At 43.5% G+C, this 22,305-nt stretch overlaps 2 protein-coding genes across 2 annotated transcripts; both read left to right on the top strand.

Moving 5' to 3' along the window:
- The first annotated feature begins 9 nt into the window (after positions 1–9).
- synpo2lb (synaptopodin 2-like b) lies at positions 10–12,117 on the top strand. Its single transcript, XM_086194653.1, has 5 exons — positions 10–277; positions 3,125–3,276; positions 3,369–3,671; positions 3,845–4,233; positions 8,245–12,117. The coding sequence occupies exons 1-5, from the start codon at positions 176–178 to the stop codon at positions 10,926–10,928; spliced, it is 3,630 nt and encodes a 1,209-aa protein (XP_086050779.1). The 5' UTR covers positions 10–175; the 3' UTR covers positions 10,929–12,117.
- Positions 12,118–14,608: 2,491 nt separating this feature from the next.
- On the top strand, positions 14,609–22,055 carry myoz1b (myozenin 1b). Its single transcript, XM_086195932.1, has 6 exons — positions 14,609–14,733; positions 17,050–17,136; positions 20,398–20,564; positions 20,690–20,759; positions 20,859–21,045; positions 21,444–22,055. Exons 2-6 carry the CDS (start codon positions 17,052–17,054, stop codon positions 21,676–21,678), a joined length of 744 nt encoding a protein of 247 aa, XP_086052058.1. The 5' UTR covers positions 14,609–14,733; positions 17,050–17,051; the 3' UTR covers positions 21,679–22,055.
- Positions 22,056–22,305: the final 250 nt, after the last annotated feature.

The raw sequence follows: 22,305 nt of genomic DNA, 5'->3' as shown, positions 1-22,305 counted from the left end.
ATTCCTGTATGAGCACGTGAAAGCCAGCAACCCCGTCTCTTTGCGGGTGGAGTGATTTACCATGGTCACGGAGAGGAGCGGGGGACGCAGGAGCCTCACACACTGATTCCCAGTGAGTGAGAGGAAGTGAAGAAGGGCAGAGCGACATATAGACCGCAGCAGGCTGTGAGCAGGAATGGTAGCTGAGGAGATTGTGGTCTCCCTGTCTGGAGGATCCCCCTGGGGTTTCAGACTGCAGGGAGGAAAAGAGCAGCAGAAGCCTCTACAGGTGGCGAAGGTAGAGTGAAGCGTGTGTGTGTGCGGGTTGCAGAGAAGTCTCCCTGCCAAGGTGGTAACATGAGTAGAGGGATTTAATAGAGACTGTAGCCATTAATCAGAGTCAAAGGCCACTTGCTGTTTGCTATGTTTGCAATTTAATCTTCAGTCAGAATAGAACCTTTACAGTCCAGATAAGATCTGCTTAATTGAACATTATTGCATCGGTGGCATGGAGACTCCGGATGTGTTTCTGAGTGGAAAATAAAATCAGATGAAGAGTAATTTGAACGACCCTTGTGAGTGCAATTGTGCAGAAACATTCATTTGAACTGGGATGGATGAGCTCGCTGCTGTGGTGGAAGAACTGTTCAAATACTACAGTTTCAGAATTTGCCATTACAAGGAAAAGTCCTGATTTCAGCAAGTCAAACTTCATTAACATGGAGAGAATTAGCGATACTTCTCTGGGTAGATTAAAGCTTCTTAAATGAGAAAAGTGTTGAATAAATGAACAATGGGTCTCATTCGTGAAGACTTGTTTTATTTTTATTGGACTTTTTTTTTTTTCTCACAATAGGAGTTTTTTAGCCCTCAGTTTACTGACAGGACCTGACACCTGGTGACTGTAACTCCTTGCCTCTGACTTCTGTTTTGTACCTCTAAAAACATTAAAGTCTTTACAATTCCACTAACAAGGAGTTCACGCACACACATTCAGTAGCAAGGAGTTACAAGTAGCCATCAGGCTTTGCTTCCTGCCTGTAAGACTAAATTTAGGGCTAAAGAAATCCTCAAAAAAACAACCACATGTCCTACAGTCTTTGTGCCTCAAATGTGGGAGAGTTGAAGTATATTGTAGTTGATCAAAAAAAGTGAAACACAAGTCCGTCAAAAGTGAGCACGTGCTGGATTTTTACACAGACTTCTTGCATCCTGATACACTGCACTGGACGTTTGCTGGTATTTTAATTAACGTGTGTTTGTGATTTTGTGTGTGTGTGTGTGTGTGTGTGTGTGTGTGTGTATGTGTGTACAATACATAATACCTACACAATAAATAATGCAATGATGTCGTGAACATTGTGGTTGCACTCATGAAAGTGCGCCTGCTGCTACACCACGAAGTAAATAGATAATTAACTTGTATATGATTTGTTAAAGTTGCACGACACTTTATACTTTATTTTAAAGCCTCGTAAATTCCTTCTAAACTAAGTTTGGTTCCTCCAAATTCCTTTTGTGGCTGAGTTTATTTGTTGACAGACCACAATGTTCTCTCTAATAAGAAAAGCTATTCTGGAAATGAGGAATGTGACCTTGCTCACACCGAAAGTTGGCCAGTAAACTCATAACCTGTCATAACCTCTGATTGAGAAGGGGGTGGGGGGGTGGGGGGCTAGCGTGGCTCTGCACAAAGGACCACTCTTCACTAGGGATTTTCAAGCAGATAAGGTCACTGTAATGGGAGTTTGATTATCCTTTTGTTAGTGTGTGTGTGTGTGTGTGTGTGTGTGTGTGTGTGTGTGTGTGTGTGTGTGTGTGTGTGTGTGTGTGTGTGTGGTTGGACATACCTCAGATAAGCCTGGTTGGTAAAGTGCACAAGCAGGAGGATAAGAATAGCTCATTTAAGAGGAGCTGGAAGCTGCTTATGGAAAAAAAAAAACCTCTTGTTAACATAGAAAGTTACAGATGAACACACACACACACACACACACTCACACTTTTCTATCCCAGGAAGTTAATTCTTACACTGTCCTGTTTTCCTTTTCTGGGTCACGCGTCACTCAAGCGTGTCTGTCTTTGTCTGTCTAGAAATGTGGTGGATTTTCCTGCAATGTTTTATTTTTGGGTATGTTGGGAACATATGGTGAGTGACAGGCATGCCCCCTGGTCCAGACTGGTGATGCAGCTGTTCAGACCCCACCCCCCCAACCCCAACCCCTTTCATTATGCACACTTGCGAATATGTGCACATTTGCCAGAACTGAAAGGGGCAAGCTAGAGTTCGTGCTTGTGTACTTGCATGCATTGGAATGAGGTAACGGTAAAGGAGGAATCGCGTGTCCTCCAATGTGTCCAAGTGGGTGCTGGGACACACTTTCCTCCTCTCAACATTCAGACTGTGATAAGGTGTGTATTAGTGTGCCAGGAGAGATAGGGGAGGGCCTTATCTGCTTCTTTTAAAAGAAACTGCAATCTAGAGGACAAGAATACTTGCCTTCCCATCAATCACCCCCCCCCCCCCCCCCGCATACACACTTCCTGAAAGATCCTATGACATCATCTCTTAGCGACCTCTCGGAACAGCTGCACGACTTCATGAGTTATTCTTACGCACGGAAGATGGATGCCAATAGGGGAGAGTCGCCATTTAGCTAAACACACGATGAAAGTGCCCAGCAAATTAGGTCCCTGTCAGCTGTATTTTAGCCACAGTGAAGCTACCTCCGAGCGTAAAACCCCTGAAAATGCATTTTATTCTTTAATATTTCCCAGTCAGGACATCATATAAAACAATGTCATTACGATGAACTTCGGATGAGCTTTATTTTATGTTCAAAAACTGATCCCCATTCACTTCAGTTGCCAGCGAGATTACTGCATCGCCGTTTGCTGTGAATCTCCGGCAGTGTTTTGCGCGTGAAAAAAACTTCACCCGGCCTTCCGTCACATGAGGATGTATGGAGAATAACTGAATTTGCATCTTTGGCTGAACTATCTCTTTGAGGAGCTGTGGGTCTAAAAGTGAAATAACTCGTGTAAGATGAACATTTTTTACAAACATAGCAAAAGAGAAAACATATATTCTGTGTGTTTACTGAAGCTATGAGTAATAAAGTGTTTTTAATTGCTCTCCTCTCTGCAGGTGCGCAGGCGCAGCAAAGCATGCAGGGCCGGACTGAGGGAGCATGATGAGCTGGTTGCTATTGGCGACCATATGTGTGCGGAGCTCAGCCATGCTCAGGCCATGAGCCTCATAGATACACAGAGTGCTACACTCCACCTGAGGGTTAAAAGGTCACTAATGCAGTGTACCACACACTCCTCGTTGAATGATTCCATATCATACAAAGCTGTAGCAGGAATTTTTAACTACTTTATATTTCCAGGACCCCCCCTGGATTCCACTCCTCATCTTACTCTGGTCGCTCTGCATCTCCGCGGTCATCATTGAGGGTCCTGTCTCCCCCCGCTGTGCCCTTGACGTCCAACCGTTCCTCTATTCTCTCCTCCACCGGGATACCCAAGGGCATCACTTCCCCCCCAGATAGTGAAGCCTACTATGGCGAGACTGACAGCGATGCAGACACAAATACGAACGTGCTTCGCCGCCAGCGTCGTACTCCTCCCCATGCGCGCTCGCCTTCACGCTACGACAACCAAGAGGAGGAGGAGACGTCTGAGATGAGTGGGTAAGTTATTATCAGTCAGTTATTATGTCTCTGATGGTCCACGGTACAGAGTACATGATTGAACTCCATCTCAAAGATGGAGATCAGATCTGACTTTAAAGTCAAGTTCAAGAAGTTAAGAGATCTGAATCTGAATACGAACAACCTTTTCTGTTTCCTGTATTTGTTCTCAGATATGAGAGTGCCAACGATGCAGGGGTGTCAGTGCAGGGGCAGTGGGAGGGTCAGGGTCTTACTGGTGTCCCTCGCAGAGACTTCATCTACCAGCCCCTCCAGACGGAGTGGACAACTCCAACACACACCCCTCACACTCTCACCCCTCACACTCTCACCCCGACACCTGATCAGGAATTGGTGGAAGCAGAAGGAGAAGGGGATAGTGGCTTCCAGGAAGCTGGAGGTGGCATAGGGCTCACCTGCCCCCCATTAGTGTCTCCTGAACGGGCAAAGGAGGCTTTGATGTTGGGGTCAAGGAAGCACCTGGTGCCCATGGTGGGACCACAGCAGACCCCTGTCAGCGACGAGCTCTCCACCACCTACATGGACAAAGCACGGCAGGCCAGTGAGTAGACGTCTAACAATAACGATACAATTATTATTATTGTTGTTCTCATTATCATTATTATTACCAGAAATAATTCACTTCATTCTAATATGCAAATCAGTTTTGAATGTCAGCTACGGATCTTTATTAACTGTAAACTATTGTTTATGCATCCAAGTTGACACACAGATGAGTATGGATGCTATTGAGAAGCCCCACAACGATGAGAAAAGAAACAAAGCAAAATAGAAATTAATCACCCAAGGAAGGAATCAGTTTTGAAAATTAAGCAGTAAAAAAGAAAAATTAAAAAAATAGAAGTTAACTTTCAAAATGTAGTTGCACTGTCTGTATATTCATGTAAGTAAGCGTGTGTTATTATTAAGACTGTGGCGTCAGTAGAAGGATGAGATAGCCTTCCAACAGGATTTGTGAAGCTGAGGAGAAAATAAACACTTGTAGTTGGATCCAACCTTTTGCATCTATACAAGTTTGAGAGTAATCCACCAGCTGCTGGCCAAAAACAGGAGCATCTCCATTTCTTGCTGTAATGTAACTCTTTCCATCTTGACCACAGTGTTTTTATTTAAAATTCCAAAGATCCCTTGGCATCTTTGCTATTTGCAGAGGCACCAACTGCAGTTTGAAGTCCTGACGCTTAAATACGGCTACAGTACCATCTAGTGGTTATCTTCTGAAACTGGAACATCGATCAGTCAGTTCAGGGCTGTCAGTGATGAGGTGAAGTGTGTGTGTGTGTGTGTGTGTGTGTGTGTGTGTGTGTGTGTGTGTGTGTGTGTGTGTGTGTGTGTGCGTGTGCGTGTGTGTGTGTTACTCTGAATAAGTGAAATAAGAAAACATGAACTCTGCTACATATTTGTAACTGATCTTCTTATGGCTGATGTTATTTTGAGGTCATAATAAAAAATCTGACCATACTGAAAATAATTGTTATTGATTATATTTCTTCATGGATGTTTTAAAAGCAAGATTAGCTCACAAAATTTTATTAATCTTATGATATCATCTCAGTAAGGCAGAGATGGGCACGGCTGATCAAAGTGAATAGTTATGCTCGGACTGAACTATGACCTCATTTGTTGCTGTAATGAAACGCCTGTCTTTCCATACTAGAGCCTGAATGAGTTAGGACTCAGGGCTTTACTATGGGACACATGGTGACTGAGGTGATCGGGGACCTGCCCTTTCTCACATTACACACACACACACACACACACACACACACACACACACACACTGTGGGAGTGTTAGCACTGCTGTCGTATCGTTGTGTTTCTGTGTGAGTGCAGGAGCAATCAGGAGAGTTATGACCAAGCTTCTCTCTATAATTTACACCTGGCATGCAGGGACACCTGGTGTCTCCCAGGAGAAAACAACTTTTAATGTCTGTTTTTGCCCCTTGATTTGTATGACAAAAAAAACAACAACTAACAAATCCTTTCTCGGCTTATTTTTATTATTGCATGTGAAAAATTGTCAATAAAGTTAGAAAAAAACAGTTTCACAGTGCTCTCATGTGGATGCCACAGGACTGTGGTATCCACATGAGAGCATGTCACAGTCATTTATGAAAAAGGAAATGAGATACCCTGTTTTATCTGAATTCATGAAACACATCTTTCCCGGAAAAAAGTTTTTCCTGAACAGTTGAAAGATGATGTGAGGCTGACTGCTAATGTAGGAAAGTGAAGGAGCAGCCTTTTTTATGTTGTTTTTAAATGAAAAATTATGTCAAGTATGTTGTTGACGGTGGTGCAATGGTCAGCACTGTCGCCTCACAGCAAGAAGGTTCTGGGTTTGAGTCCCGGCTGGAGCTCGGGGTCTTTCTGTGTGAGTCTGCTTGTTCTCCCTGTTCCTGTGTGGGTTCTCTCTGGTACTCCAGCTTCCTCCCACAGTCCAAAGACATCAAGAGGGGACCAGGTTAATCCAGTCTCTAAATTGACTGTAGGTGTGACTGTGAGTGTGAATGGTTGTCTGTCTGTATGTGTTGGTCCTGTGATGGACTGGTGACCCGTCCAGGGTGAACCCCGCCTCTCGCCTGACGGCTGCTGGGATAGGCTCCACCCCCCTACGACCCGTAACGGCATAAGCGGTAGAAAATGGATGGATGTTGTTCATCAGAAAACTTTCAAGAGACTTTTTTTTTTTCAATTTAAAACTCATTAATTCACAGAAACGGGGTTGTTTCTTTTTAAATTTCTAAATTTGAGATGAGATGAGGTTCAACTTTACTGTGACTACACATATACAAGGACAGAGTAACGAAATGAGGTTCGGTATCTCACCAGAAGTGCAATTAGCAGAAAGTGCAGGAGTCCATGCTATGTACAAAAGTGTTCACAAGTAAGGTGCTGTGTATATTGTACAGGTTATGATATACAGATTAAAGTGCAGATTCAGTTTAAGGTGCAAGTTTTAAATTGTGGTGTATTTATACATATGATATATATGATATGGGGATACATACAGATTATAGGTGCTATACAGACTGTTGACATATTGACATTTCATGTACTTGAGTAGAATCTTTCATATGTTTAAATAGTACCTTCTGTTTTTTTAGGCTTGTATGTCTCCCCCTTAAACTGCACCAGAATTATCCTCTGGAGACAATAAAGGGTTCTTTCATAAGGCCATCTATATTATTGTCCATTCCAAACATTCTCTCACTGGGTTGTTGTTTTTTTTTTTAAGGTTTGATCGAGGAACATATACAGATGGAATCCTCATATATCATGTTAGATGCACACACTAACACACACACACACACACACGCACACACACACGCGCACACACTGGGTGATGCAACTGTCTAAATATCCTCTGGTGAAGGGTCTCCCCATCTATGCGTGCATGATACAGAGCCGGGACAGGTGTTTGATGTCTGTCAGGCTGACAGGAATAGTGGGTTGACATCATGCGTTCGGTTTGAGTTGCTGCACGGAGACAAAGGTCTTTACATGGGCTTTTGCCCCGAGAGAAGAGCTGGAAGACAGAGACTGAACGTTTCCCTACTCAAAACAGAAGTGGACAGAGTGAGGGTGTGTGTGGGAGGGTCTAAGGGAGGTGAAGGACACACACACTTATGAGATGAGGGACGTAGCATCTCATTCAGGTTCAGATGTAGGTGGACACAAGACCGTGGACACGGGTAAGACGGATTCAAAAATCCTATCATGCACAAGTTGCTTTATTTATACAGAGATTCCTCAGTAATGCATATTAATTTGAAGTTGAAAGTTTTTTTTTTTGCTTTAATGCAAGAGTTAATCCATTGCCGTGATCTGTTTACACAAGATAATGCTGTACTCGATGGGCGTTACTGTTGATCCTTACATCTTGATCTGAAATTAAGTTAAACTAAGTTAACAAGCGAGCTATAACTTGTGGCTGTGCTATATGTCCACGGTTAGAGCTGTATAGACTAGATAAAAATAGGATACAGAAATACCGTGACGCAACTTTAATTTTTCCCCTCTGAACTTTGTGACGTGAATCCTTGCGGGTAGAAATAGAAGAGAAATCTTAAAACGGACATATCAAGTTTTGTGTCCTCTGACACTTATTTTTGTTGTATCGTGCTGCGGATGTGTTTGTGCGCCGTATCAAACTCTATGTAATGTACAGTGAGAATTTATCTAAGATGAGCCAAGATACTGAAAAGACTCAAATACCATTGGACACCTGTGCGTGTGCACACACAGACAGGAACAAATAAGCATTTGTGCAGGACAGACAATGATCTAACCTTCACGGAGTGTGTGACTCAACGCTGGAGAGCAGCAGGAATTCTTTGTTCTAAATCCATAACACATACTCCTGTCTGTCACTGGCCGTCCTCACAGCAGCTCCTCACTGAGATAAATCAGCCTACCCAGGGTCAGCGAGGGTTATCAACACTGTTTTGTCGCCTGCAGCTTACTATGTACCCATCAGAAACCCTATTACCATTCCTCTTGCTTCCTCTCTTGTTCATTTTGCTTTCTCCTTCTTTATCTTGTCTTGCAGAGTTGCAGCGTGGGGAGAGTTTGGTGGAGAAGCAGGTGAAAGAAGCTCGTACTAAATGCCGCTCGATTGCCTCTCTGCTGACTGATGCCCCTAACCCAAACTCGAAAGGGGTGCTTATGTTCAAGAAACGCCGGCAGAGGGCCAAGAAGTACACGTTGACCTGCTTTGGCAAAGCTGAGGGAGACAGAGGCGGCGAGACAGAAGGCGAGACAGAGGAAGAGGGAGGGAGTTCCATACTCAGTGGCTCAGAAGTTGATGAAGAAGGATTCTCAGCTTCATTTGACCCCACATGGGATAGCGGTTATTTGGACTTGCTGGACAGGAGAAGCTCTGCCTGCCCATCAACCACACCAACTACTCCAACAACACCAACAGCCAATCACAGCCCAGGGTTTGGAATCTCAGCCTATCAAAATCAAGGACTCGTGACCCCTGTTAATCAAAGCCAAGGGTTGGAAGTCTCAGGGATCGAGGGCTCAAGGTTGGATAGCAGCACCAATAAGCAGCCAATCACTTCCCAACCTGCTCCTAAACCTGCCTACATGTCTCCTCCAGCTGTAGCTCTGACCAATGGGGGGCCAGTAGCTGTTAGTCGGGCTAGTGTTGTTTTGAGCCCACCCTCTCAAACACCCTCGCCCAGTCAAAATGGGCACAGCAACCTTAATCTGAATCCTAGCCCGGTCACAGACTCAGACTATCACCTGGACACCAATCCAACTCCTAATCCATCAGTTCTGAATCGTACTGCCCGGCCCTTCACCCCTGGCCCCACCCCTTCTCGCGCTTCTGTAACCTCTGTCATGTTTCGCCCACCCCAACCAAAACCATCACCCATCAACCTGGTGACCAAACCTGTGGCTGCTGTCTCCATGGTGACCATCACACCTACTCACTATCCATCAGGGCCAGATGCAAGGAGAGCTGTGTCAAGTACCTCGTTATACATCCCTCCCAGAAATAATAACAGCAACTCTCCCCCCTCAGTCAACTCTCCCCCATCAAGTGTCTTGTCTCCCTCCTGTATGTCTTCTGCACCGTTCTCCCAGACTCCATCTAACCCACCACCATTTTCCACCCACCCTCTGGTGCATGCTTCCCCCTCTGTCCCGTTCTTGCCCTCTGTTGCTCAAGGTACCCCCGTCTATCCGTCACCTGCTGAGCCCTTCTCCCCTCCAGCTCCACAGCCATTTCATTCTCCCCCTGCTCCGACTTATCCACCTCCTTCTGCTGGAATTTCAGGACTTCACACAACCCCAGCACATCCACCGACCCAGGTCCATGTCTCTAGCCATGCCAAGCCTGCCCCGCCTCCTCATCCTCCCACCCAACCTCCCCCGCCTTCATCCTCTCATCCCTGCATCAACATGACAGCTGAAGTAACTCCCAGCTCCAATGCTGTCATAGCAACTGCATCACCTCCTCAGGCTTTTCCTTCAGATTCACTGGAGACACGTGAACAGCGAATCTCAGTCCCTGCTGCTCGCACCGGCATCTTAAATGACGCCCGTAGTCGTAGCAACAAGAAGCCAATGTTCTGTTCAGTCCAAAATAGAGATGTTTCTCCAAATCCTGCCTTGCTGTCAATGGTCCAAAACATGGATGACCACTTTGTGAGAACCCCTGGTGCTGAATCTGGAGCTGTACCCAGTAGTGAGGCTGGGCATGAGTCAGGGCCTGAGGAGGACTGGCTGAGACTGGGGGCTGAGGCCTGTAACTTTATGCAGGCTCAAAGGGGAACCAGGCCACCTCCTGTAGCCCCAAAACCACAGACCCCTCAGGTGCCACAGCTGGCAGGGAAGGGAGGCCAGCTGTTTGCCAAAAGGCAGAATAGAATGGATCGGTATGTGGTAGAAAGATCCCCTTCGGTCGCTGCAGCACCTTACGCTCCTGCCCACACGAGGGAGCCCTCACCCACACCTTCGCTCCCTGCCACTTGGAAGTACTCGTCAAACATCCGTGCTCCACCGCCCATCAACTACAACCCCCTCCTCTCTCCATCATGTCCCCTGAAGGCCCAGAAGAAGGCAGATGTGACCAAGACTGGACCAGCTAAACCTAAAGGACAGAAAGGGGGCATCAAGCCAGTGGACATTATGGGCCACCAGCCCTACCAGCTCAACTCTTCTCTGTTCAGTTATGGGGGCGGAGTTCCCCAGGCCACTCCCACCCCTCAACAGCAGGCAAGTGGTCCCCAAAAGACTGCACGAGTGTATGAGGTTAAGCGGTTCTCTACACCCCCTCCGATGGCTTCAGGCCCTGCCCTAAAAGTTATCGTTCCTCGATCTGCCACAACACTCGGAGAACCACTGTGGGCTTCTGACACCACATCTCCTATGGCAGGGCCTCAGCCTACAACACTCTCTGCTCCTTACCAACCACAGTGGGCCACTTCCCCTCTGTCTCCCCCACCTGCCCCTACAGCCCCACTCCCACAGCTCCCCACCTTCTCCTCAGCTCCAAGTGCAGTCCAACCCCCCACTTTCTCCCACCTTCAACCCTCCACTGCACACCAGGCCAACAGGCCATTTAAAAGTGCCCCAGATCTGAGTCCTCTAGGACCTCCTGGTATGCCCCGGCAAGCGGACATCAACACTCAACCTAACAGGGTTCCCAGGCCTAGATTCAGCACTTCCAACCTGGGTCTGCAGCCCTGTGTCTGGCGCCCTGGATCCACAATGCAATGAACAAGATTCTGGTCTAGACATAGAAAATAGAGCCACATTTTTAAAAGAAGTCCTTGTGGTTTTAGTATTACAATTTTTTCATTTATTGCCATTTTATTGGCAAGTATTATCTTAAAATCATTTTGGCTTGGCAACTCATGCTGCACAATCGATCACTGTCATGGGATCTAGTTGATTCAGTTATCAGATGCATTTGATTATAATTCAAATGGAGCACTGTGGTTTTGCAACAATGTATTGTGAAAAGGTTAAAACATAGAGATCAAAAGCAGATTAAAAGGAAAGAGAGAGATGTTATTTAAAACTGAAATGAGGTTTTGTAAATATAGGGAATTCTGATGAACATAAAAAAAAGAAGAATAGTGGATGTGACAAAGACAAGACTTGTGGTGAGAGAAATCTGGTTTTCTGAGAAGGCTATGATGAAAAGGAATGCACAGGAGGCAATGATGAAAAGATATTTTTAAACAAACATGGAATGAGATGTTAAAAACGCAGCTTTGACTTGTCGCTTCCCCTCCACCAGGGAGGTAATATTTCACTGGCATTTGTTTGTCTGTCAGCAGGAGTACACGAAGACCTGGGGGCTTCGAGTAGAATGAGCTTTCCCATGATGTACAACATAATATGTAGTAAATATGTCTTCTCTAGAGCCACCTAGTGGACACAGGGAGTGACATTTGCACCACAGTGCATGCTTGAGTCTGCTCCTTCACGCAAAATCCAAATAATAAAAGGTTTCAGCACCCTCTCAGTGTGAGGAACAGTAACATACTCTGACATGTGCAGGGGTGTGAAGTCCCACGACTGGCTGCTTGCAGTTTTAATTAGGGCCCACGCGCAAAAGTGCCAGGGGCCAAAAGTTTGGCTTCGCAAAGGTATGCGCTCTCTGAGTGCTTTCCAGTTTCCTTCTATTGATATTTTACAAATTGTGCCAATTTTTTTAGCGGTAAGAGTAACTATAGTCTACGTCTACTTCGGATATACGTATGCTGAATATGCGTGTTGAATGGTTTTGGGTGTCTTTTTTGAGGTTGCATTCTGCAGTGCTGCAGGTTTTTCTGTAGTTTGTCATGAAAATGAAAAATCACGATTGTCACACAAAGAATAAACAAACAAAAAAAAAACTTTTACCGTAGACTTAATTTCTGTTTTGTTGATATGAAACAAGAGAAGTATAACATGTCTGTTTCACTGTGATTCTTTTCCACAGAGATAGGCGGCTGAATAAAAATAGACATGACTCACCTCAGCTGTCCCTCTGTTTCTTCCTGTGTCAACCACGTCAACACCGGCTGCCACACCTGGCACCTTTATCTCCCGCTCCTCGATCTCGCTTCGTTTTTCGAGCTTTCACTGTCTTGTTCAGTTGTTGAATTGCTCTCTGCAAATATCAAGTTTAAGGTGGATTAATTGCATGAGTTTAGACATGAAGCAAATGTTTCTCTTACTTTCACCACATAGAGGCAGTGGAGGACCAATCATTTAGACTGGCTGTGCTGCGACTGTTTTTGACCTCTGGTTTAGTCACAGATTTTATTTGTCTCTGAGATGAAAATCTATAAGAAATGCATGCGTGGAGGGCAAAGAAATAAAAGACAACTAATAGAAAAGTATATTGTAACCACATTCGTGACGAAAGAAGGATTTTTAAATCTGTTATTTAGCTCTCTAGTCTTTGCTTGCACATCTGATTGTTACGATTAAAAAATTTCTAATTTAAATGCAGGATTGCTGGCCTACATCGCAGAGCATTTTTAATGGTAGCCACCGGATGGCCTTGGAGTTGTGAAACCCAACCACGGCCACGAAAAAGGATCTAACCTTTGACCCTAGACTGGGATTAGGTTACAGATGTTGCTAACTTTACCTGCTAACTATAGAACTGTCCACTTGTAAGCTAAGCCGCCGTGCTAGTGGAAGGTGCGACAAAAACGGTTCCAGAGTTTTAAGAAATACATAAAAAAGCTGAAATTCTTTACATTTTTGGCCATTTTGGCAAAAGTATTGGAACCTCTCTGTTGTCAATCTGCCTTTCTCTTTTAAATCTCTCACTCAGTTACGCGCAGACGCACATACAACCCATTTCACCTATTTCTGGAGCTGTTAATCTCTAGCTATTTGGCACGGTGCTCAACTCTTAATTCTGATGGCTTTTTTACAATGTGATTGAGAGCGAAGGGGAAGTGCTACCTCGTCCATCCTGCCTCCCCTCACTGCACAGACAAATCTCTGTCCTCACTTGATGGTGGGTTAACTAGAGCACTGTTCAGGGTCTAGGGTTTCAATGGAGGTCAGATCATCGTCTGTGTATTTTAGAGTTCTTGTTTGCTTACTGCTTTCCAATTAACTGATCTGGTTGATCAACGAGTTGAAGCTGTACCAAGGCACGGTCGAAATCTCCAAGAGGTTTTGAATAAGGTTCTGATCTGGAGACTATGAAGGACAATGGTTGACATCATTTTCCTACCGGTCAAACCATTCAGTGATGGATCTCATCTGCTTTCTCATTTTTCCTCTGGTGCCCACATCATTTTTACATTTGAGCCAGGAAATTTGTCGGAAGCCTTCATATTCCCATGAAGCATAGTGATGATGATCAAAAGCCTAAATCTTTATTTGTCAGTGGATGATGGTGCCTAAGGGAAGCATGGATAAAGCTTGTAATCGGATGTTTGTTGGTTAAATTTCTGGACCAGCAGGATGAATCTGGATAGGGAGAGTGAGGAGGCAGTGCTTACCCCACCCTCATTACTTTCACTCAGGTGCTATTGAGCAAGACATTTAAGCCAGACTGCGCCAGTGGAGATGCTCAGTGGCCAGCAGATAAAATTGTGGTTGTACGAGAAAGATGTATGCATAACTGTGTGAATGTGGTCAGGCTTTCTCGTAAAAGACAAAGAAGTGGAAACAACATTGGTTTAACACCAAATAAACCCTCAGAACAAATGGAGTTTCATTAGGCCCCTGTTAAATGGCAAATGCTAGCATGCTTGCTCAGGGCTCGGGCAGCTAAGTGATGTTAGGCTAGGAGACACACTCCTATAGACAACAGCCGACCCTTTCCAATTGGCTGGAGTGACAGAGCAGCAGATTATAGATCCTTTATAGCTTTATTCCAGGGTTGCACTAGCTACTGCTTAAGTCAAAAGGAGAGGAAAGAACTGCCATGATGCCAGGCACAAACAAGGTTTGTTGCAGTCATGCCCAAAGGTCGCTCGGTGGACAAAGTTGTACAAAGAACCTGAGTGAAAGTGGAAAACATAACAATGCCGTGGATTCTCAAATGTTTTCAGATCAAAATCCACCCCCCCCCCTTCAAAAAAAAAAAAATGGGTATCTCCAGGGGACCCAAATGTCCAAAAATAATATATTGTGAATTATTACAGCCTCTGATTAAAACAAGAAAATATCAAACCACCCAAAAGTGTAGGCTGCACCACTTGTAGTCTGTGACGTGTACAATTTCCAATGCTGCCTTAGAGTCTCTTTAAAAAAGATTTTTCACCTCAGTGCTGCTTACTTACCATAACTAATTTGAACAATTTCTGATTTCCAAGCACCACACCCACCACCCTGTATATCCCTCCTCTCTCCACACCCCTCCCCACCCTCCAGTACCGGTCCATAGCACTGGAGTAGCCCTGCTGATAAGGTTTCACTCTCTCTGGGGTGAAGAGGAGGGGAAGCAGTACAATACCAGCTCCAGGACTCTACCTGGGAACCTATATTCCAATTCTACTGACACTCACCTATTCTGGGAGCTTCAGGGACCTGCGTCTTCCTGTGGATACCTGGGTCTTAGGTAAGACATTAGAGAAGTGATAGCGTGATTGCAGTGATAAGACACACATGCCTTGAGTGTTGGTGGGTTTCCCGGCACTGATACTAACTGTAGAGTTCAGTCATTCCGCACTTTCACTTCAAGGAGATGTTTTATGGTCAGAGGATCAGATTTTTGGAAAGGCCCCGCAGGAGAACCTCTCGTGGGAGCGTGGATGAATTAAGGGAATCTGAGAAACATCTCACTGAGTGTCATGAGTTTAAATTTCACTAAACGTAGTTTAACTTTTTTTTTTTTTTTTTTAGCTGATTCAAATCATACTTGTCACACTGCTCATCTAAATATCACTGAAACAAATAAGAACCAGCCAGTTCTTGCAACTTCTCCTTCTTCCATCACCTCTTACCTTTCCTGTGGTGTAGGGAGGAATGCGGTCCACTGAGTTTTTAGTCCATGAGTGACATACGTGGACGTATGTGTGGATTTGGGAATGTGCTGACTGATGCCCTTCCTTCCCAGCTGTCCCCTTGAGATTTATTTTGGAGCTAAAACAGGCTGGTTGTGGGGGGACAGCAGCGTCTCTTCAATCAGAGAGGTGGTAACAGAACCCCGGTCCCCGCGGGGCCCCATCTTGCATTTCACCAAAAATCCCAAAACATTTGTAATGCCTGGTTTTTAATCTGTGGTCACTGACACACAGTAAATGAAAATCTTGTTGAGTTTATGGGATGGTGTGTGTTCGTGTCTTGTGCTGATGACGGTCCCACTCGCCACGGCGCGATAGAACGTGGGTCCATATAAATAGCTCACACAGAACTGAATCCCAGGCTAGGAAATGAGCCTCAATTACAGAGGATGAAAAGCAATTACATTAACCATCTCCCTGTGGACAGGCCCTCCAGCATTTTCCTTTGTACTAGGACTTACCTCCAGCCAGGCATAATTGCTTGTGACCTGCACAATAGTCAGCGACGTACCGCCAGCCTCAATGTTGATGTTAGGAGGCACAACCTGCCACTGGGAATTAGTGTCCTTAAGGACATCAGGCCTTTATGCTACATGCCACACCACAGTGTTCTTTCCTCGATTAGAAACCCAAGAAAGATTCTTGCTGCAGTTGGCAACTATTTGATCATAAACAAATTTACAAGCCTATGCAATCATTGTCAGGATATCTTTAACACCTATTCCTATCACATTTCACTGCCTGTCAGTGTCTTGGTGCTAATTCTGTCAGGGTCTCTGCTGGATGCCTGACAGTCCAACTGCAATCGCTCTTTGTCAGGGAGAATCTTAAAAAGTATCTAATCAACTCACTTTAAAATCCATTCTGTGCAGGTCAGGTCAGGTTGGTGTAATGAAGATAAATATTGAGTCCAGATTATGAAAAAAAAAAAAAAAATCAGATAATTAAATACAATGAAATATTTTTAGTACATAAAAGCAAGAGACTGAAAGAACTGAATCTTGTCTGATATCATTTATGTTTGCCAAAACAGTTTGTACCCTTTGGAATCTTGTGCTGCATTGCCCATTTTAATTTAGTCTAATTAAAACACATAAAACACATTTTTGAAATTGTTTTTCAGCATTTTATCACCTATCTGACCGGAAATCTGACCTCGATTTGACACATGCATCACCGTGTCAACATAAATAATGTGATTTATTCACATGCGCATGGTCAGGGGCCCACCTAGGTCGATGATGTAGTCTGCTGCTAATTCATTATACACATATTTAGTCAATTTTTAAACCTGTTTCTGTTTCCATATCAACACTGACATGTTGTATTCAACATAATAAAATCTTGTAAGTGTATTTAAAAAATTATTCTCCACCAGGCCCAACAGTCTTGAAATTTCTTGTCATAGTTCAATTCACAAGAAGATTTAATTAATTAAACTGTCAATGAATAATTAGTGTTTATTATAAATCTTGAGATTTTGCTTTTTTACTGTTTTAATGCAAATTTAATAACAACTACTGCGATATCGTCAGACAACTAAACTCATTTTATTCCCATACTGTGTTTATTTATCACGTTATCTTGAGAAATGGGACAAGTAGACGAATGATTGCATTAAATAGTAATTAAAAGCATGGCTGCTCGGAGCTTCCACAAATTATGAGGTCCTCAGCTCAAATATGTAATTTTCCCATTAATCTGCAAACAGACGTGAATACAAACTCTTACAGATAAAACTTAAGGTGGGATTAATTCTCTACTCTCTGGTCATTATGAGTGTAATCCTTCATCCGGAAAGGTGCCAGTTAGAGTGGATTATGATTATTGATTGTTATAAAGTCATACGGTTGTTCTGTCTTGGTCCTTAGCCATGTCTCTGACAAATGATGCCCCTTCTAACAAGAGGAAGAAGGCCAACAGGATCATCACTGACCTGTCCAACATCAGCCAGAACGGTGAGTGACACATACTCTCACACACTCGCATCATTTCAATCGCACATTCACACACATTTTATTTATCTCCTACACGGTTTGATCATCTAGTCCAGAGTAAACTGAACTGTGTGGATGTAAATAATTGCAAGTATTACAATCACACGAGGAGACGAAAACAGCGTGACAGGTGGGGCGAGGGTGATTCTCAAAATTGTGATCAAATAAATGTCTGAGAACATGTGAAACGAACATTTGACATCGCTAACATCATTTTTTTCGTGAAAAAATTGTGTAATTAAACTGTAAAATCTCATTGTGTAAAATGTTTTAGAATGGTAGGGGGCAAATAACTTCAGTTCCTCCCACTGTTGACGTGTCCAGTAGGACTTTGGATTTTGCATGGTGTCAGCATGTAAACAAAATTATAAGCAGATTATTTATTTTTTTCTGCCATTTAAACAATAATAAAGAATTGTAATGTTTTAAATAAGGCCAAAAAACAGAAAAAAGAGTGAAATCGTGCAGCAACCACAGGCCGCTCTTTATTTTACTAGTAAATGTTGCACAGTGCAGATTATAATCTTTACTGTGCTGTAATTTTCTTGGTTCAGCAGTTAAGCCTCTCTTGCTTAACAGCTCAACCCCGCCTCTATTTTTGTAAAAGTCACTTTCTGTGCTGCAGAGATTTTAGGCTCTGCAGGAGGAAGAAGACACTCGCGAAACATCATTCATATTCCCAGACTTTAAATTGGGAGTTTTAAAAATAGCCTCCTGTCTGAATTTGGGGGAAATGTGCATTAAAATGATACTCAAGAGATGATGAATTGATGAATATTTGAATTTTTAAATGCGCTAACAAGCTTAGGCGGTGATACAAAAGTACTTTCCTTCCAATATTTTACTTGAGGGTACTTTCTAAGCAATTTCCCTCTTACTTTGAAGAACTGTAGTGTTACTCTAACAGGTAGTTGCATGTAAGTATATATATTTGGAGGAAGAGTGCACTATGGCTTTGTACGTTTTTGCTGGTAAAGCAACAGAAATAACGTAAGTTTGACTGTCATGGCGGCGCAGGTTAAATAAACTAAAAACTTGTTAGAATGTTAGCAAGTGAAACTATTGAATGTTCATACAGGAAATTATGATTCAGACTCAGAAAGTGTGTCTCACTGTTCTGTGGCGTCCCGTCAGCGAATGTTAGAGAATGCAGTTAGCTTGGCTATCATCAAACGTTAGCTTTCTGAGTTAGCATGTATGCACACCTGTAAGCTAAAATTGCTAACTGGCACTATATATATATAACTCTACCAATGGGAAAGTTAAAATACAGTTCAACTGTGAATTTACATATAAAACATCTTATAATAAAAACATATTTTTTTATTTTATATTTAGATTTTGTATTGATAGGGGAATTACAGTTGACTGAAGGGCCAAAAAAAAATATTTTGAAAATCAATCAGGAGACAATTTGGAAACAAGTTGCTATTTTTAGTATGTTTGTCCTTCTCTCAGAGTAGGAAACATAATGTGATGTATAAAAGCACTTTTACACACAAACATAAGACACAGTCTTTTTAATCTCCAGGCTGTCATTCGACAATCTGCTGCTGTCTTTCCCCTTTTGTGTGTCTGTCTGTTTTCTATCAGCCCTTCTGCTTGCACATCTGTAGCCACATCTGTATGTTTCTAACAGTGTCTGTTCAGTCAGCCAGTCACTCAGGGGCTTATCCCGCTTATCCCTTATTTTTGCTCCAGTCAATGCCTGCTCATATCCATCACCCCTGTCACTGTGTCATTCTCACTGTTTGCCTCATGCCTCTGTCTGTCCGTCTGTCCCGCCGCCACATGGCTCTGTCGGTCTGTCCCATTTCCCCCAGTCAGCAGCCAGCACCAGTTTCACATTCTTCTGAATTAACGCTTTAATCAATATCCTCATGGGAGAGTTCACTCTGCTCCTCAACCTCAATAATTCTCCCTCTCTCTCTCTCTCTCCCTCTCTCTCACACACACACACCCCTCCCCACAAACACACTCTTAACACACCCACTTGCACAAGTCTGATTTACGAGGCACTGCTAACAGCTCTCTGCAGCATTGCAATTCCAACTCCCCATTTTATAGATGTGAGAGTTGTGTGTGTGTGTGCGCGCGTGCGTTGGTTATGGCTGGACTCCAGGTGTTATGAATGATATCGGAGTGTGCGTCTGTGTGTGTGTGTGTGTGGGGGGGGGGGGGTGGATGAGTAAAGTGTTTTATGAGAAGCTCTGTGACGCAGGAAAATCCATCAGATTTCTCCATCACACACTCACGGGGGTGGGGGGTGGGGGGGGCGGTTGGCATTGTAAGGATTTCCCTCCACAAAACGTTCTACCAGGAGAACAGCCTATGACATCCCCCTCGGGCCATTCCTTCATCTTACTTTGGCCTACTTAACTCTAGAACGCCCTTGGTTTCACAACCACACAACGCCTGACAGCAGCTTTCAACCCTGATGTTTCAATCAGATCAGGAAAAGACGACCAAAAAAAAAAAAAAGACTCCAACATCATTTATTCAGTATGAGGAAAAGCAGCAGTTTAAAAAAACAAACAAACACTTGAATCACAGTTACCCGTAATTCATTCTTCCAAAAGACATATTTTCTCAACAGTCTAAATAGTTTTTTTTTTTTAAAGATAAACCACATGAGTGTTTATTTAGATTGATTTGCATTTGAGTCTTTCATTGTTAAAATTTTTTTGTCTCATCGTACTCAAGAAAATCTCTGGTAGATGAACAGTCTAGAGAGAGAGAGAGAGAGCTCACAAATGACTTAATAATCTAGATGAGCGTTAATTTAGATTCATATTAGTTTTAGTTGCATTTTAGCCATTTGATTATTGTTAGTTTTAGACTTGTTTTGGTGGCGTAAATCTCAAAGAGTCCCCAGCAAACATCTTTGGTCTAATTTTTCTGGATAAGATCAACATGATATAACACAGCTGAGTGCCAACCCCCCAAGGCGCGGCAATTAAATTGATTTAGCACCTTTCATTCTTTCTTTATTAGATAGTTGGTGGCATATTACATCAATTTAACTTATTAATTCCACATAAATCTGCATATGGTGAATTGCCATCAATCGTATAAGACTTATCAAATAAAAAAAAAAATCGAGTCAAACTTCATTTGCTGGATGCTGACACATTTGAGAGAAACGTCAAAGTACATTTGTAACAACACACGCCTGCAGGGGAATAAAAGCTAAACGTTTTAATTCAACCCTTCATCTCGCAGATGATGAGTCCGACCCTGAGGCCACTGAGTTCGACCTGGGCACCAAGATCAAGACACCCAAGGATTTGATGCTGGAGGAGCTCTCGCTGATGACCAACAAGGGCTCCAAGATGTTCAGGATGAGACAGCAGAGAGTTGACCGGTTCATTGTGACCAACGAGCACATGGTGAGAGTTTGGAAGCAACTGTATGTGTTCTTTTATATATATATATATAAACAAACACATGTATGTCTGTGTGTGTGTGTGTGTGTTTGTGAGGTCAGACTTTATCTTTCTCTTTTGTCTTGCAGCAGAACCTCCAGAACCTACTAATGTCCCCTCCCCCAACTCCCCCAAAGCCTGAGCCGCCAAAGGAAGAAGGTGCTGACACGTTTAACATATTTTGACTGTTTATAGCAGTTTTGATGGTTTTCTTTAATCTGGAGTCGTATTTGTTTCCCCTCTCCCTGTGTCTCTCAGTGGTTGAGGAGACAGTGGATGAGGAGGTGGAAAAGCAGATGAAGAGTAAAGAGTACGTACGCACCTACATATCGCCCTGGGAAAGGGCCATGAGAGGCAATGAAGAGCTGACAGCCACCATGAAGACCAGCATGCCTGGACCTATTCGGATACACCCAGAACTTCCCCTGTACAAGAGCTTCAACAGGTACATGCACACCTGCAGAAAACAGAAAAAGCATTGTTTTATGGCCCAAAGGTATCATCAGTTATTCAGGAGATGATCAGTATGAGATGTCTTCAGCTGGCTTATGTTGTCTGAGCAAGACCACAAGGAAACTGAATTGATACTAGAAAATAATCAGAGAGCGCATACCTCCATCGAGGTAAATGTCTGTTATATCAGGTTTACTTCCTGTAACCACTAGGTGGTGCTACGACTTAAATTCAGCTCCTGTCCATGTGCTGTCCAGCTCCAACTGTTTTGTGTTCTATGGCAAATTAGTTGCCATGTCATGGTTACACTACAATGTCCAGCACCGGAGACACTTGGCATAATGGTGATTTATAACGCTCCCTGTTTTTGTTCCCCTCTTTCCTCCTCAGGACAGCGCTGCCCTTCGGTGGCATTGAAAAGGGCTCCAAGATGCTGACCTTCGAGATCCCAGAGATCAACATTGCCCCCGATGAGCCAGAACCCCTGCCTTCTCTGCAGGCTGACATCCGCTCACGCCCATCTTTCAACCGCACGCCTATCGGCTGGGTCTGTAGCGAGGACAACTCAAACACCCTCATGGACCTGGACAACATCGCCTTTGATGGAGAGACGGATGATCTCTGAACACACAAGCACATTTAAAGTACATGTGGTCACACTACATGAAGAACACGCTCTAATATACCACATGACATAAGCACTGAAGAACAACTGATTCTACCCCGAAAATGTGTCGAAATGTACTTTGTTTGCATGGCAAGGAAACTGACAAAAAATACGTTCTGGTGCTTTCTAAAATTTTTATCCCCTACAGTGAATGAATCTCTTGATGATTTTGCATATTGCATGCTAAGAAGAGACCTGTGTGAATTAGAAATTGAAAAAGCACTCTGCACTCTTATAACAATGTATTTATGCAATAAAGTTCCCCTTTCTTTGATTGCCTCACTTGAAACACTGCGTTGTCCTCCTCCAGAGGGTCTACAGGAGGGGGTTTTCTACCTCAAGGCCCGCATCTTCAAACTCACAATACATATGCACATGCATCATGGGCCTCTTAAAAATACAACCCCCATTTATTTTGGTCAAACATTTCTACTGTAATAGCAATGTCTCTTTGAGGTGTGTTACAGTAATCCAACAGGAATCAGATGTATTCAGGTTTAAAGTTTTTTAGCGTCTCACTTGCAAGCGTCAAACCACAATCCATGCATTGGGCTTTTGTTTGTGCTTCCTCACACCCACTGACAA

Source organism: Aulostomus chinensis, chromosome 23, assembly GCF_037954235.1.
Source record: "Aulostomus chinensis isolate RoL2024-O1b breed Wild chromosome 23, RoL_Achi_v1.0, whole genome shotgun sequence".
In the NCBI taxonomy this organism is placed as follows: Eukaryota; Metazoa; Chordata; class Actinopteri; order Syngnathiformes; family Aulostomidae; genus Aulostomus; species Aulostomus chinensis.
Note: the sequence above shows the minus strand (reverse complement) of the source record. Positions and strands in the feature narration are given on the sequence as shown.

Coding starts and splice junctions, on each gene's coding strand:
- synpo2lb (XM_086194653.1), top strand. CDS start 176: ATGGTAGCTGAGGAGATTGTGGTCTCCCTGTCTGGAGGATCCCCCTGG. Junction 3,277..3,368: donor CTCCACCTGAGGGTTAAAAG/GTCACTAATGCA, acceptor TTATATTTCCAG/GACCCCCCCTGGATTCCACT. Junction 3,672..3,844: donor GAGACGTCTGAGATGAGTGG/GTAAGTTATTAT, acceptor ATTTGTTCTCAG/ATATGAGAGTGCCAACGATG.
- myoz1b (XM_086195932.1), top strand. CDS start 17,052: ATGTCTCTGACAAATGATGCCCCTTCTAACAAGAGGAAGAAGGCCAAC. Junction 20,565..20,689: donor TTGTGACCAACGAGCACATG/GTGAGAGTTTGG, acceptor TTTGTCTTGCAG/CAGAACCTCCAGAACCTACT. Junction 20,760..20,858: donor TGAGCCGCCAAAGGAAGAAG/GTGCTGACACGT, acceptor TGTGTCTCTCAG/TGGTTGAGGAGACAGTGGAT.